The following is a 17,252-nucleotide window of genomic DNA, read 5'->3' on the forward strand; positions in this document are numbered from 1 at the left end:
TTATTATTTATAATAGTGTGTTTTTATTTATCGTTATTACTTTTTTCCACATCCGACCTAGTTACGGACCAAAAGGTCTCCTGTCGGCATGCTCCGCCTTTGTAATCCTTTGTCATGGAGATGTCATATTTATTTCAGAAATAATCAAACCATGAAATTCTATCTCAGTATGTACTAAAGAAGAACAACCACAATCAAATCTACTAGACTCCAGAAATTATTCCTGCTACAAACAATAACAAAGTTGAGTAAATAAATTGTATTTCTTCTTCATTAGAAATGAACAATGCATCATATGTCTTGTATTACTCTTGGAAAGACTTAATTGAAGTGTGGGAGTTGTGTCTCACAGGATAAATTGAACACTGCTGAATATATGAAGATATATTTACAGTAATACAGATTACAAACAACTTTGGCGTATGCTGTACTCTGAACTACTTTACACAATACTAAGGTAAACAGAACTGTATCTGTCATGATGTACAGATATCTGTATCCACCAGTTGCACAATTTTCTAATATCTTTGACATTTTCCCTAACTGCAAAAACATTCATGCACTTCATGGAACCCTTAAGAATTTTGAAAAAAACGAACAAGCAAAAATGCAATTATGAAATAGGCCAAAGGTCACTCAAATAACTTCACAACTGAAAGTAAATCAATTACGATTTCAACTGACACTATGCACGTGACGATCCATCAACCAAATTGGTTTATAACACTGAATCAGTGCTTAATAGCTGACAGTACCATCATACAGGAAAGTTATATCACTCAGGTCACACTGGAACGAGCAAAAGTGCAATTACACAATAGGCCAAATGTCACTCAAATAACTTCACAACTGAGAGTGAATCAACTAAGATTTCAACTGATAGTATGTACGTGATAACCCATCAACCCAACAGGTTTATTACAGTACATCAGTACTTAATAGCTGCAAGTACCATCATACAGGAAAGTTATATCACTCAGGTCACACTGGAAAGGCCTCTTACCAGCATAGGTCATCATGCAACACACATCAACTTTTCGTGAGGAAGTGCGAGTCATTACATGACTTTTGATATAAGTCCTCCGTGTGCAAGCTGAAAAGGCTTCTCTCCAGTGTGGGTCGCCCCATGACGTCTAAGTTTACTTGGTTCTGAGAAAGTTGCACCACACAGGTCACACTTGAAAGGCTTCTCTCCACTGTGGGTCACCACATGTCGTTTGAGATTACCCTTTTGTAAGAAAGCTGCATCGCAGAGGTCACACTTGAAAGGCTTCTCTCCAGTGTGGGTCACGACGTGTTGTTTGAGATTACTCTTTTGTGAGAAAGCTGCATCGCACAGGTCACATTTGAAAGGCTTCTCTCCAGTGTGGGTCATTATGTGATATTTGAGATGACTCTTTTGTGTAAAAGCTGCATCACACAGGTCACACTGGAAAGGCTTCTCTCCTGTGTGGATCATCATGTGTCTTCTGAAATCATTCTTTCGTGAGAAAGACGCATCGCACATGCCACACTGGAAATGCTTCTCTCTGTGTCGTGTAATTTCACCCTTTGTTACGAAAGCTACATCGCACAGGTCACACTTGAAGGGCTTCTCTCCAGCGTGAGTCATCAGGTGTCGTTTGAGATAAACCCTTCGTTTGAAAGCCGCATCACACAGGCCACACTGGAAAGGCTTCTCCCCGGTGTGGGTCACCACGTGTCGTTTGAGAGCACCCTTTCCTGAGAAAGCTGCATCACACAGGTCACACTTGAAAGGCTTCTCTCCGCTATGGGTCATCATGTGTAGTTTAAGATGACTCTTTCCTGAGAAAGCTGCATCACACAGGTCACACTTGAAAGGCTTCTCTCCAGTGTGGGTCATTATGTGATTTTTGAGACCAGTCTTTCGTGAAAAAGCTGCATTACACATGTCACACTTGTAAAGTTTCTCCGCACTATGGGTCATCACGTGATATTTGAGAGCGCTCTTTCGTGAAAAAGCTGCATCACACAGGTCACACTTGAACGGCTTATCTCCAATATGGGTCCTTATGTGATGTTTAAGAGGACCCTTTCCTGAGAAAGTTGCATCACACAGGTCACACTTGATGAGCATCTCTCCTGTGTGGGTCATCATGTGTTGTTTGAGATCATTCTTTTGTGAGAAAGTCGCATCGCAGAAGTCACATTGGGAAGACTTCTTTCCAGTGTGGGTAACTATGTGTTGTTTGAGATAACTTTTTGCTACGAAAGCTGCATCGCACTGGTCACACTTGAAGGGCTTCTCTCCAGTGTGGGTCATCATGTGATACTTGAGATGACTCTTTTGTGTGAAAGTTGCATCACATAGATCACACTGGAAAGGCTTCTCTCCAGTGTGGGTCATCATGTGGCACTCGAGATGACTCTTTCGTGTGAAAGCTGCATCACACAGATCACACTGGAAAGGCTTCTCTCCAGTGTGGGTCACCACGTGTTGTTTAAGATTACTCTTTGTCGAGAAAACTGCATCACACAGGTCACATTGAAAAGGTTTCTTTCTTGTATGGGTCATCGTGTGATATCTAAGATGACTCGAGGGATAGGTGTGCCACGGATGACACAAGATTATATCTATATGACGAATATAGGGAATCTTCAGATACCTTTTCCCAGGAACTGTTGATAGCTACTCTCATCCTGAAAGTAAATGCTTAATAAGTTTGACAACTAAGTTTTTGAGAGAATGCAATAGGAGGGACACCAAGTAATACAACTACAGTGGGGCATTAACCAAAATGAAATCAGGGAAGGGAATAAACATTTCGTAACAAGAAGTTTAAAGGAAGAAGAAAGAAATGGAAGGTTGAACAGATACTAAAAAATATGGAGTAGTCAAAATTATTCAGGAAATAATAAAGCGAAAGACTGAATAAATAATGCAAAGAGATAGAGCCCACAAGAAAAAGAAATCAATGTATGATATAGGATACAACACCACAGCTGGAAACAAGAAATTCTTGCAAACATTTTTGCAGAGGACCACTACACACACACACATCAATCAAGGATTTTAAAAATCAACGTTGAAGAGATTCATGAGATTCTGATATTCATTTTTACAATAAATCACTTGTTTTCCGTTTTTTGAAGAACCCCCACACCCTCTCCGTGATAAGTAAATTACTTATAGGTTAGGTTAGATTCACCCCTCACTTTCATCAAATACAAAGACAAGGTGCACAGTGGGAGTAGCCCTGTAGTAATCTTGTAAATCAACACAATATTTCATTTTCAAGGTTATGGTGAATGGCACTACTTTTTTTTAACATTACGATATAAAGTTTATTACTTCCTAATATTTTTGGAGTATCATGAAAATATACAAATACATTCACCAAAGTGCAACAAATTAAGATAACAAACAATTCATACCAAAGATTAAAAAAAGAATGAGAAAAGATGGACAATTGAACAAATGTAAAAATTATGAAGAACCACAGAAACTGGAAAAGGAGTGAAAAGGTAATGAAAAATGATAGATAAGAAGCCACAAGAGTGGATGAATAAATATGACAAACAGAAAGAATAAAGGGGGAAATCGGAGTATGATGGACACAATAACACTGATAACTGGACTTATTCTATTTATCTTTTTTTTTCAGAGGTCAACCACCCAATAATTGAAGATGCCAGGAATCAATATGTGATTCTTGTAAATCCTTTATTGGTTTCCATTTGTCAGGGAATACCTCAGATCCCACCTTTACACACACACACACACACACCAATCACGGATGTCATAAATCAATATTTGAGAGATTTACGATAATCTAATACTGTATTGGTTTCTATAGCAAATCACTTATTTTCCATTTTGGGGGAAAATGAGACATATTTCACACTAATACCACCAGAATTCTATACATAAAAATATAAAATATTGATTTATGACATCTTTGAGTGAGAAGTAAATGATTTCTAATCAATATATCCTAACTTGTCCCTACCTACAACTATGTTGGGTTAGATGCAACCCTCACTTCCATCAGTAACAAGGCCCATGAAGGAATCAGCTTGTTGATTTATATTTCAGTGAAGACAACCACTTCAAATAAATTACGTGTGACCTGTGTAAATATCTGTACTGTGCAGCAATTCTATTCACAAATCAACATATCTAATTTCGTAGTTGATTAGTAGGGTGGCCAGACGTCCTTCTTTAGGCTGAGGAATGTCCTCCTTTTGAGCACTTTGTCCTCCATTCGGCGCAACCTCATGCCGGACGTGCATTTGTTCTCCTTTCTTGGGATGTGACAAAAATAAATGAATAAACAAATAAATAAATGAAAAATTAATAAAGAATACATACATACATAAACCAAAGGCTTTTTCCCCCTTACACAGGGGGTAGCCAAAAAGAAAACAGCAAAGAAACAACTCCCACCCATTCCATCCCCTACATATTACTCTGCTCCCTCCCTCTCACCTTGGCACCTCCTGGATGACGGGTCTTCCCCGCATCCTGTCCACTGATACACAATAACATAACGCCATACAATTAAATTATGTGGGAGTACCCAGGACAATGTCAACCTCGGACCTCGGCAACCAAAGTAGACAGGAACTGCACAGGACCAATGTTGTGAACGTGTGATAGCATGATTCACATCTCATATATTGGGCTGCAGTCCTGCGGATGGCCATGGTGCAGTGTGGTTTGGCAATTAATTTATGAGGTTAAGGAGTCTGAACCCCCCCAAAAAAAAAAAAAAAATCTAACTAGGCCAAAGAGTTTGGATTAATTGCTAAAAGCAGAAACGATGAGTTTCATGCTTTTTGTACACTGTCATTGTGATGTGCAGAAAGGAGGTATGGGGAAGAGTGCAGTTAAACAACGCGCAGCCGCAGATATAGACTTAACAGTTGTAGTGCTGGCACCTCATCACTGCTATCATTTGTTTCCTCGGCTTGATCATCTCAGGATGACAAAATCACAGCTGCAGAACTTTGTAAAGTGTATCATACTGTGAAACATCGCCAGTCATATAGGAGCATTGACTGTGCAGTGAAAGTTGACAGAGAGGTATATAGTGACTCCTTGGTAGCAAAAAGGTGTAACATGTGGAAGAACCAAAGCAAAAGCTGTGTGTGAAAATATTTGAGCACCATATTCTGTACAGAAGCACGTGGAATATGTAAAAGAACATGACTTGCACTTTTCAAAAGCAACTGATGCTTCAAACATAGGTGCAACAATATGTTTCCCAATTCTTTTGAGATACTTTAATTTTGAGGAGGGAGTGCAACATGAGTTACTTGACTTTTACACTGATAATGATGAATCATCAAAAGCTATCACAAATCAGTTATAACAGTCTAAGTTAGAAGTGTCGGGTCTGGATCTGAATAAAGTGTCGGCAGACACAGCTGACAATGCAGCTGTAAACTATGGAAAATACAACAGTGTTTATCAGAAACTGAAACTGGCCCAAAACAACATTATTGTTGCTAACTGTTTGACTCAGGTATTGCACAATGCATCAAAATTTGCTGCTGGAAAACTGGACACTGACATTGAAAATATTGTGCTCAAGGTGTACAGCCATTTCAGCATCTAAGCAAGCAGAACACAACAGTTGAACTTCTGCGAATTTGTGGAGTCTGATGAATGCAATCTATTGCGATATATTGTAACTAGATGCCCATCTCTTTTGCCATCAATTGACCGAATAATGAAGTACTGAAAAACACTATAAAGTTATTTTCAGAGCTTAGGAGAAGAGGAATGTCCCAAGGAACTTCTGTGGAAGTGCTTCAGAGATCAAAGAAATGACTCTGAAGTGTCAGAGATCTATTTCCTCTTCCTCATTCACACTCTTACATTAATCTCAGACACTATTGAAGCACTAGAAGCCAAATCATTCAGCATGATTCCAATATATAAGCTAATGACTGACCTGACACACAAGCTCGAGAGGAGAATGAAGGATTTGTATTTTTGGGTATTCAGCAAACACCAAGTTTAGCCAGCTTACTGCAGACGTGGCTAAGAAATGTAAAACAAACTTCAGTGTTTTCTATGAAAGGGCCAGTAAGTACTTAAGTGACAGATATGACTTTTCTGAAAACAGTTATCACAATAAAGTATCAAAATTGGGCCTGTCAAGTGATGTATCTTTTGGAGAATTCAGTGATGCAGTCAAGACTTGTAACCTTCCAGATATTAATATGGATGATTTCTATGAACAGTATGGGATTGTAGACACAATTATTACTACTCCTGAAATGGTAGATTGCCACAGTGATGAATGCTATCTCAAACTGTCCAGTGAATATAAATCTCAGTTCTCATTCACAAGTCTGAAGAAAGTGAGTGCTTATATATTCTCCATTGCATCCAGTAATGCTCACTCGGAGTGAGCTTTTTCAATGATGACATCAGCTTGGAGGAACGAGAGAAACCATTAGGAAGAATGCACAACTATATACAAAACACTTTTGGCCAACAAGAAACTATTGGAGATGGCCAGCAGAGGGCAGAAGTACAAAAAGAAATAAAACCTCCAGGCAATCAAGGTGAGGATACAACTAGGTTTTGTTTGTGTTGTAACTTAGCAAGAAATACAGGTATTTGTTTTTTCTTGGTTTCATTAGAAGTGAAAAATACGATTCAATTTCGGCTTTTTGTTAATATATATATATATATATATATATATATATATATATATATATATATATATATATATATATATATATATATATATATACACATTTTAATGGGGAAATAATAAGGCACAGGAGTGTATGAGTAAACATTACATGAAGAAAGAAGCCACAAGAAATTAAAATCAGAATATGATGAGAGATACAATAGCAGCGAACACTTGAAATAAGAAATATTGGTAACATTTTTGCAAGTGTCTACACCCACCCAATAATCAAGGATGTCAGAAATCAATGTATGATTCTTGCAAATCCTTTAATGATTTCCATTTGTCAGGAAACATCTCAGCAACACCCCAGCCACCCCCATTACAGAACCTTAACTATTGCTAGGTTAAGTTAAACTCATCCCTGAAAAAAAAAAAAAAAAATGCATGGTAGGTGTGATTTGTTGAGTTATGAGTATATATACAACATATTCATGCTTGTACATTACGACTACAATATGAAGCATTTGGGCGGGGGTTAGGTTATGGTGAATGACTGCTCCTGGAACCTTCCCGATATAAATTACAAATATTGAGTGAACCTATGGTTCTTTCTGTGACATTTCACTACATACATTTGAAGTATTCCACTCCCAAATAATGTATGATACTCCTACAATCCGCATCCATCGCAATGAAAAGAAGTTGCCAAGAATATATTACCCTTAGAAACGTATTCCCGAATTTGTTGCTTAGTATTATGGTCGTTGCATGCGAGAATGTAAACAATAGATGAGTTTTGACAAGACTTCATTCTGACTACTAAATTGGAAGTGCCCATATTCGATCAGAACTAACATGAAACCTAACGGCAACATCAAGTGATGAACAGACAAGGAAAATAACCTCCACCATACAATAAATACATGTGCACGATTGTCGAGCATCCTCAGTATTACACTTATTACCTGTAGGTAGGTCAACATGTAGATGGAATTCCTGATATTTGAGCTGAAGTAGTTCTCATGGGATGCAAAAAGTCGCAATGAGTATAATGCAGTTTGAATTGCCAATCTAGCTGTCCTAGTTCTCGAGATATTGCATTTTGAATGGAATTTGGGCCGAAACGTGCGGTCTGACTAATCGCCGATCAAACGTAAACAATGACGGTTTTTACTGACAGGCACAATTTTATATAACAATTTAGTATATGGTTGCACCATTTGACCTATTTTCTTTACGATGAGTGATTTCCATGTAATTTGATCATAGAATTACATTTTTATCCTCTGCAAAATTACCCACCACAGCTACAAATACCGTCAAATTACATGAAAATCACACATTTTAAAGAAAATAGTTTGAATAATTCAACTATATGCAAGCTATTACACTAATAACACAATAGTAACAAACTTAATAGTGTAGTTTGATCCATACCACCAGTGATCATAGATAGCGGGCAGGACGAATAGTAACTGTGGTCCGTAATATTACGGAGGATAAAAACGTAACTTCTCTTTGATCAAATTACATGAAAATCACACATTTTAAAGAAAATAGTTCAAATAATTCAACTATAAGTCTATTACACTAATAACATAATAGTAAGAAACTTAATAGAGTGAAGTTTGATCCATACCACCAGTTATAGATCAAATGGCGGGATGGATGTTGATGTTGTTATCCGATAATCCGACCCGATAGAAAAAAAAACAAAAAAAAAAACTAATTAGTACCACCGATTTCTCAGCTCTTCCGTAACACGCTGCCTTTATTTTGGTATTCGAATAATCCGCGAGACTAGTAGTGTTCGTTTATTTTGGTTAGTTGCCAAATCTCTGAATTTATTTAGCTCATTTTTTACCTCTGAAACATAAACCAATTTTCGATTTACTGCTGAATGCAAGCCGCCATGTTTATCTTTTGTTTTTATGTACCGACATGTAACTCATGATGTATTTTTTTTATTTACTACGATCGTAGTAAATACACTCGCATAACATTTGTATGAATGAAATTTCCGGCGGTATGTAAATTTGGCCGTTTGCATGGCGTGCGCATAAAATGACGCGCTATTGTGCTCGTCATCGACGAGGTGTTTGACCTACCTATTACCTGCGTGCATGTCATGATGTTGTGCTTCTAAACTATATGCCACTTCTGGATATCACAGATGTCCTAGGAATCTCAAAGATTCTTTTTAGTATATATTAAGTAACTGCTCATACCATAAAGGATATATTTGTATTCAATTGATACGAAACGACTGTCTCTGGTACCCTTAACCCCCTACGTCTGTTGTCTGTGTAACTTAGCGTAGAATAACAATCTAATGAAGACCACAATGGATATAAGCGTACGTTTTTTGTGTTATCCTCGGCAATTTTGTGATTATCATTTCGAAATATGTGTTATTGTATTTATTTTTTGCACTTCATGTATACTGATTCTTTGCCAAATAAGTTTACTTACTAATAACTTGTAGAGGACGAAGTGGCGGCCAGCCAAGATGAATGTAAACAAATAACATACGAGCAGAGTTGCCAGATTGGCCTATTCTAGGCCAAAACCCTCAATTTTGGCTTCTTTTTCAAGCATTTGGCCTAAGGATATTTAGTTTGGCCTAAATTACTAAATCTGCCTTTTTTTCCTTTTTTTTTTAGAATGTGGCTTAAATATATTTTATTTGGCTTCAGTAAGCTCATCTGATAATAGTGAATTGGATACTGAGTTCATTCGCCACCTCCTAAGACAAAACTAATCCAAGTTAAAGTCTACCATATTGTCGAGTGCGCGTATACTTTCTTTTCTTTTTATTTTGTTTCCATTGTGATCCATGCAATTTGTCCCATTTTCTCTAATGGCACAAAGATAAAATTGGACGAATCAGTTGTGTGATGTTGATGGCGCACGAGATCCATGTGCAACTTTTGGCGTGATTTTTTTTTTCTTAACTGTCTGACGTAATTTTAGGCCTTCAATCAATAGTAATCTATGTTCATAAACAAGCAAGGAGTAGGCTACATTGGTAGAGTACTGAATATAGAAATATATTGTGTTTTGATTAATAAAATTAGTAAAATAATTTTCCATCCCACAAAAGCGTTCGTTCTGGTTTATATTTATGTAGAGTGGAAAAGATCGTTGACATTAAATTTTCATTAGTGTTTTTGGTGATTTTCAAGTACTTAACTATTTAGGAGTATCTATTTTTTCAGGTGGATGCATTTTAGAATAAGAATCAGCCTGCAATCTTCAATAGCCTAAGATGCCGAAGTGGAACTGCAGTTATGATAGTGCCAGGAGGTACAGAGCTGAGTGGGAGAAAAAGTTTATGTTGGTGAAATATGCACCTGATGGCTCTGGTGAGGCGGCATATTGTAAGTTATGTCACTGTAATCTGAACCCCAAAATGTACTCATTACAAAACCATGAAAAATCGGAGAAACACAAGAAGACAATACACCAGCACTTGTACCACCAATAAATTTTCAGTCAACAACACCCAACGATATCAAACAGGCAGAATTGAAACTTGCTGTTGCAGTCTGCTGCCATTGCTCAGCTTCCTCTGTGGACCACATTGGTGAAATGATAAAGAAAAAAGAAAAAAAAATGGGAAAGGTAGCATCTTAGGAAAAGTCAATCTTCTTAGAACTAAATGTAGCAAACTGATTACGGAAGTTGTGTCCCCAACCCTTAAACAAGAACTGAAGAAGGATCTAGAAGGAGAAAATGTTGCCCTTTTAGTAGATGAGTCAACCGATGTTGGGACAGTGAAGTATATATGCATTGCGATGCGTTACTGCTGTATTCGGGTCCAAACCGAGTTATTAACTCCAGTCATAACTGAGGCACCATCACTTGCAAAACCAATGCAGTTACCAAGTTCTAAACCTAGATTTGTGGGATATTTGTGATGAATTTATAAATATCGCCTTCTTGGATTACAGGGTGTATACACCAAGTATTCATGTTTTCTTTGCCTATGGGGTAGTCGGGCTGATAATGAACACTACTAGAAAGTAGAGTTGCCCCCTCCAGATGGCTTGCAGCCAGGAAAACTCAATGTTATTAGACAGCTTCTTGTAGACCTTACCAAAGTGTTGATATATCTACTTCATATAAAGCTTGGTTTGGTCAAACAGTTTGTAAAAGCATTAGTTCATAGTAGAAAAGCATTTCAAGAGATTCGTCTACTCTTTCCAAAATTATCAGAGTTCAAAGTTTAGTGTGGTATATTTACTAGTCCGCAAGTAAGGAGAATGTTGAAGTCAATACACCTTCGAAATTGCAATGAGTACTGTCGAAACCGAGTCGTGGCATGCATTTCGAGGTAGAGTTCGTGGATTCCCTGGTAACAATAAAGAGGGCTGCGGCCTGAAAGTTGGAAAGGAAATACAGTGTGTATGGGAAAGAGAGGGACGACACTCCTTGTGTATTCGTTGGGAGTAGCTAAGCTAGCTAGGATAGTTTCTTATTCCTTGTTTAGTTTCATTTTAGTTTACTTAACTACTAGGTTGGTCAGATGCAATGTATACTGGTTGTGGCGGTAATGTCTGGGTTCTTGGTAGACTCTCTGGCCACCATGCATGGGGCTGTACTCTTTCCTCTTGTCGTTTGCTTGCTTTCGGATGCTCTGGGGTAGTGGGGTCTTCAAATATTTGTCCCAGGTTTGATCCCACATACGGTGGTGTGTGATGTTGAGAGGTTGTATGTTCATTCTTTTGTGGATTTCTTCAATTGTTTCGTGAAATGGTGGGGTTTAGCCACCGACAAAGCTGAGGGCTGCACGGGCAAAACTCTAGTGGACAAAAACCCAACGGATAAAACCCCAGTGCTCCAAACGGACAAAACCCAGCATTATAAAACCCCAGCAGATTTAGATTGACACAACTTTGGAAAATATATGGCATTTTTCAACTGAGTTTAATACCAGTAAAAAGTAACTTAGCAGTGTCTCTTCATGTTAGTTTGGGGTGAATTCATACCCACCATAGTGACACCCTAATGAGGCGTGAGTACCAGGGTAACATTCATTTTAGTTTATCTTATTTTTTTATTTTTTTATTTTTTGCTCACCCACAAATATGTTTAACATTACTGGGGTTTTAAAATTCCTGCGCTGCTGGGGTTAAGTATCCACACTAAGGCAGGTGTCGATTCGCTCAACAAATGACAGCTGAGGCACTGCGCACCTAACAGTCAACATTTGAATAGTGTCCTCTCAGAGGTGTTACCCTGAGATGTGTGAATGATACAGAACAACAAAGGCGGTCTGAAGATTTGTTCTGAAGGCTATGTCTACACAAAGAAGACCAAGTCAAAAATCATTATCCGGTGGGAATGTTCACAGCGAGCAGCATATTCATGTAAAGGTGCCATCAGTGCAAACCTCACCATGGACTCAACTTTGAACTTCAGAGAGCATAATCATGAACCAAATCCTAATGCTGCCTCAGTTGCAAAAGTACGGTCGCAGATTAAATCTGATGCGAAAATGAAAAAGGGGAAGACAGTCCAAGTGTATGCTGAAGCTATGCTTGGAGCAACAGATGAAGTCCGTACTACCATGGTTGAGAAACCAGAATCAATTAAGCGTGATATAAGACGCCAAAGGCAATGAGTCAGACCTGTGGAACCTCCCTCACTAAAGGAACTAATCCGAGAAGGAAGTTGGACAACAAGTGGTGGAGATAACTCAAAGCCTTTCCTGATTCATGACAGTGGGGTTCGATGCTGCCAACAGATTACTAGTATTTGCATCTCAAAAAGGTCAGGGACTGTTGGCCAAGTATCCACAATAGCATATGGATGACATATACTCAATGGCACCAAAGATTGCTAAGCAGGTTTATGTCATCCTTATAGTTTAGAATGACCAGCTATCATGTTCCAAAGGTAGTCCTTCGTGTATAATGGATAGCAATGAAATTATGCATATATACAAGAAATGAGTATATATAAAGCTTGTGTTAAGGTGACTACAACAGGTAGAAACTGCTAAATTCAAGCACATTTAGAGAACACTCAAGGAACACTTTAAGGAGTGTTGGCTACAGATTGCATTGACAGAAGAGACCTTTTGATTACAAATACGAAGGAGGCATTAAGAGGTCATGGAAACAAATTAAGAAAGACCACATGTCTAACGGATGTGAAATTGATATAGCTCAAGCTCAAACAGTACATGAGTTAAAATCTAAATGTAATTGGATAGCAAAGGTATAAATTAAGTTTGAAGTGTACATTAATTTGAGACTAAGTATGATAAAAAGTTAGATAATAGGGGACGAAATCCAACGAGTGTTGTTCCTTTTCTGTATACTACAAGTATTTAATTACAATTAGCTAAACACACACAGACACACAAATTGAAGTGATAAGTGGTGTTCCACAAGGAACATTTTTGGCCCCAATAATGTTTGCTATATATATTAATGATATGGATGACGGAATTGAAAGTTATATGAGCTTCTTTGCGGATGATGCAAAATTGTTGAAAAAAGTGAACACTGAAGATTGTGAATCGCTACGGAGTGATCTCAATAAAGTATGGGAATGGAGTAGGAAGTGGGAGATGGAACTCAATATCAAGAAGCGTAGTATAATGGAATTTGGAAGAAGCCACAAAAGAATAGTGGGATCATATAAATTGGGAGAAGAATTAAAAAAAAAAGTAGAAAATGAGAAGGACCTGGGAGTCATTATTATGAATAATATGTCACCTGAGAGGCATATAAACAACATTTTTGGAGAAACTTACAAATTAATAAGAACATTCAAGGTGGCTTTTACATACCTGGACGAAGAAATGGTGAAGAAAATACTAGTTACCTTGATAAGACCAAGATTGGAATATGCAGCAACGATGTGGTCACCAAGTACAAAAAATGTATAACAAAACTTGAAAGAATACAAAGAGCAATTACAAAACTAGCACCAACACTCTCAAAACTATTATATGAAGAGAGACTAAAAAAAACTTGAACTACAGACATTAGAACAAAGAAGAGAAAGAGGAGACTGGATAAATATCTATAGAATCATGAAAGGCATAAAAACCATTGATAGAGAAGATCTAATAAAATGGATTGTAGAAATACAAGAGGACATGGAAAGAAAATCAAGACAGTTATAGAAGGGACCTGAAAAAGAACAGCTTTCCCCACAGAGTAATAGATATCTGGAACAAGTTGGACGAAAAAGTGGTGTGTGCAAAAACAATTCATGAATTTAAAAACAGTTTAGATAAAATGAGACATGAAGACGGGACACCACGAGCATAGCTTCCCTTCCCGTAAAATACAGCTAGATAAATACACAGATACTAATATAGACGGATTAATTTCAGGATGAAATGAACTAAATGATTACCTGTCAAAAGAAAAACCAAACATGAATGCAGGGGAAAAAATAAGGGTTCCACTACTACCAGTGTCGGACATGGATTGTAATCACTGCCTTAGAAATAGAGAGGAGAAACAAAGTTTTCATTAAATAAGATGCTGAAGGATGGAGGAAACGTGGTACTTATGGGAGATTTTAACTGCAAAGAAATCTGTTGGGAAGAGATTATAGTGAAAGGTTTAGAGGATCGACGGGGAAATTTATTACTTGATATGACTATAGAGCATACACTGACGCAATGGGTAAAAGGAAATACTAGATTGAGAAATAATGAAGAACAGTTGAGATTAGATTTATTATTTATGTCAGAACATAAAATTGTGGAAAAATTGAGTACAAGACACCAATTGGGAAGAGTGACCATATATTACTTGAGTTAGAACTAAAGGAGGAAATATATAGAGATAAAAATGAAAAATACAGAAAAGAGACTGATGCATAGTAAAACGGACTTTCAGAAACTTTTTTTTTTTCTCCCTTAAAACAGATTGGGAAAAAATCAACGGTGGAGAAACACAAGTGAAAAAAAATGGATGATTTTGATGGAAATCTATAAAGCAGGAGTGGATATGTTCCAAAGCAAAAACAGAAAAAGATGTATTATTAGTGCTGGTTTAATAAAAGGTGCAACGAACCAAAAGATAGAAGAGATAAATATGGGGAAATATGAAAAATAAAGAAAAAGAAAAAGATAGTAAGTGTCATATATAAAAGGCATGACTATGTAAAAATACACATGGAGGAAAAATTAAATATGAAAAAGACATAACGGGAAAATGTAAGAATAAACCAGAGTTATTACATATATGTGTGAACGGTAAAGAAAAAAAACCACACACACACACAGGAAATAGTGAAACACCATGAACAAGCTATTCTTGGCACAAATAATAACGTAGTAAATGAATGGAATAAACTTTATGCAGAGGCAGTGCAATGCAGTTCAGCTCGAAGCTTTATGATTCATTTAGATAAATATCTAAGCAAGATGCTGTAATGGTTGTCATTTATTTCATATTGTGTTATCATGTCTAATTCTTATTTGCTTGATTCACATTATTAGTTATATGTCAATTTATTATTTACTAACCAGTTCTTTTTATTTTGTATTTAACTATACCTATGCATCTTTTATTATCTATAATATTATGTTTTTATTTATCGTTATTACTTTTTTCCACATCCGACCTAGTTACGGACCAAAAGGTCTCCTGTCGGCATACTCCGCCTTTGTAATCCTTTGTCATGGAGATGTCATATTTATTTCAGAAATGATCAGACCATGAAATTCTGTCTCAGGAGGTACTAAAGAAGAACAACCATAATCAAATCTACTAGATTCCAGAAATTCTTCCTGCTACAAACAATAACAAAGTTCAGTAAATAAATTGTATTTCTTCTTCATTAAAAAATGAACAATGCATCATATGTCTTATATCACTCTTGGAAAGACTTAATTGAAGTGTGGGAGTTGTGTCTCATATGATAAATTAAGCACTGCTGAATATATGAAGATATATTTACAGTAATACAGATTACAAATAACTTTGGCGTATGCTGTACTCTGAACTACTTTACACAATACTAAAGTAAACAGAACTGTATCCGTCATGATGTACTGATATCTATATCCACCAGTTGCACAATTTTCTAATATCTTTGACGTTTTCCCTAACTGCAAAAACATTCATGCACTTAATGGAACACTTAAGAATTTTGAAAAAAAAACGAACAAGCAGAAATGCAATTACGAAATAGGCCAAAGGTCACTCAAATAACTTCACAACTGAGAGTAAATCAATTAAGATTTCAACTGACAGTTTATAACTGGATCAGTACTTAATAGCTGCCAGTACCATCATACAGGAAAGTTATATCACTCAGGTCACTCTGGAAATGATAAAAAGGGTGCACAGCAACACACATGTACCCAATAGTCTCATTCGACCATCAAGGCCTTGTATCTCTTGAACATAGATGGTACGAGTGATGAACAGGGGATGACACAGTGGCATTGGGCCCTGGGGGAGGCCAGGTCAATGCAGGTATATGCACCTGTGTCATCTTAAGCCTATCAGAATGCAGAACCTCACTAAGTCTCTAAGATGGGTAGAAAAAACCATGAACTTATTGGGATGAAGCTTCTGCGTCACCAGAAAAGGATCAGTAAATTTGTTGTTTAGCTTAGACTGGCTTTCAGGCATTTGCTTATATACATGATCATCCACTTGGATGGAAACAGGTGTAACCTTACTATGTTTGATCTAGACTCCTGAAGTTGACATAATCATAAATGGTATACAGCGTATGACACTAAAGTTGACTGTAACCAGAACTGTAGAGACGATGAATAGGACTATCCAAAAGATCAGTGTGGAAGGGGCAAGAAGGAGTAGGATACTCTTAGAATAGGAGCAGTGTGAGTAGAACCTTTGTTCTAAGTACAAGACTTGCACTAGGCTACATGACTGGCAATATTTACATGCATTCTAGGTCAATAATATTTCTTGTGAGCCATAGGCAGAGTTTTGTCACGACCTGGGTGACCAGGCGAGGGGAATCATGAGCAAGAGATAAAACAACAGGGACTGAGGGGTCACTAACTGTGCCACGTCGTGCTCAAACACTTTTACTTTATGAGTGACAACACTGTCTTGCAATGAGAATTGAGACAGACGAACAGGCAAGTTTGACAAGGTATCGTAATTGGCAAAGTCTAAGGCATAAATGACAACAGACCAAATGGGATTCTCACGTTGAATTTTGGCTAAATCTCGTAGTTGTAAATTACTGCAACAGTAGCTGTAGGTACATTTCGTGAAAGTGCATCAGCAACATTGTTTGCACATCCCAGGATATGCTTAAGGGCTGGATTGAACTCCTTAATAGTAAGAAACCATCTGGCTCGGTGGCCTGAAAGATTTTTGCCCTTGAAAATCTGTGACAGCGATGTGGTCTGTGTGAACTGTGATAGAATAACCAAGGATGATGTCACGATTTTTTTTTAGAAACCACACCACTGCTAAAGCTTCCAGATGTGTAAAAGAGTAGTGAGACCCAGCATGCTTGAGTATGCGACTAGCATATGCAATGGCATGTGGACGATAACCATCTAACTGCATTAGGGCAGCTCCAATACCTAAACCAGAAGCATCAGTGCAAATGGTAAAGGGGAGACTATAATCTGGGAATGTCAACACAGGCGCTTTAATAAGTGCATGCTAC

General features: G+C 37.4%; 1 protein-coding gene across 2 annotated transcripts; it reads right to left on the bottom strand.

Annotated features, from left to right (window-relative positions):
• Positions 1-376: 376 nt before the first annotated feature.
• LOC143030809 (uncharacterized) lies at positions 377-9,137 on the bottom strand. Of its 2 annotated transcripts, XM_076194025.1 has the most exons (3): positions 9,090-9,126; positions 3,972-4,266; positions 377-2,661 (listed from the first exon to the last, which is right to left on the bottom strand). In XM_076194025.1, exon 3 carries the CDS (start codon positions 2,534-2,536, stop codon positions 1,058-1,060), a length of 1,479 nt encoding a protein of 492 aa, XP_076050140.1. In that variant the 5' UTR covers positions 2,537-2,661; positions 3,972-4,266; positions 9,090-9,126; the 3' UTR covers positions 377-1,057. The 2 variants fall into 2 exon arrangements, with proteins under 2 accessions (XP_076050140.1, XP_076050141.1); XM_076194026.1 differs by lacking the exon at positions 3,972-4,266 and having other exon boundaries at positions 9,090-9,137.
• Between the last annotated feature and the right edge of the window lie 8,115 nt (positions 9,138-17,252).

Source organism: Oratosquilla oratoria, chromosome 12 (genome assembly GCF_046742065.1).
Source record: "Oratosquilla oratoria isolate Oo_2021 chromosome 12, ASM4674206v1, whole genome shotgun sequence".
Classification (NCBI taxonomy): Eukaryota; Metazoa; Arthropoda; class Malacostraca; order Stomatopoda; family Squillidae; genus Oratosquilla; species Oratosquilla oratoria.

Excerpts from the sequence above, each read along its gene's own strand:
- LOC143030809 (XM_076194026.1), bottom strand. The coding sequence starts at position 2,536 with ATGACCCATACAAGAAAGAAACCTTTTCAATGTGACCTGTGTGATGCA.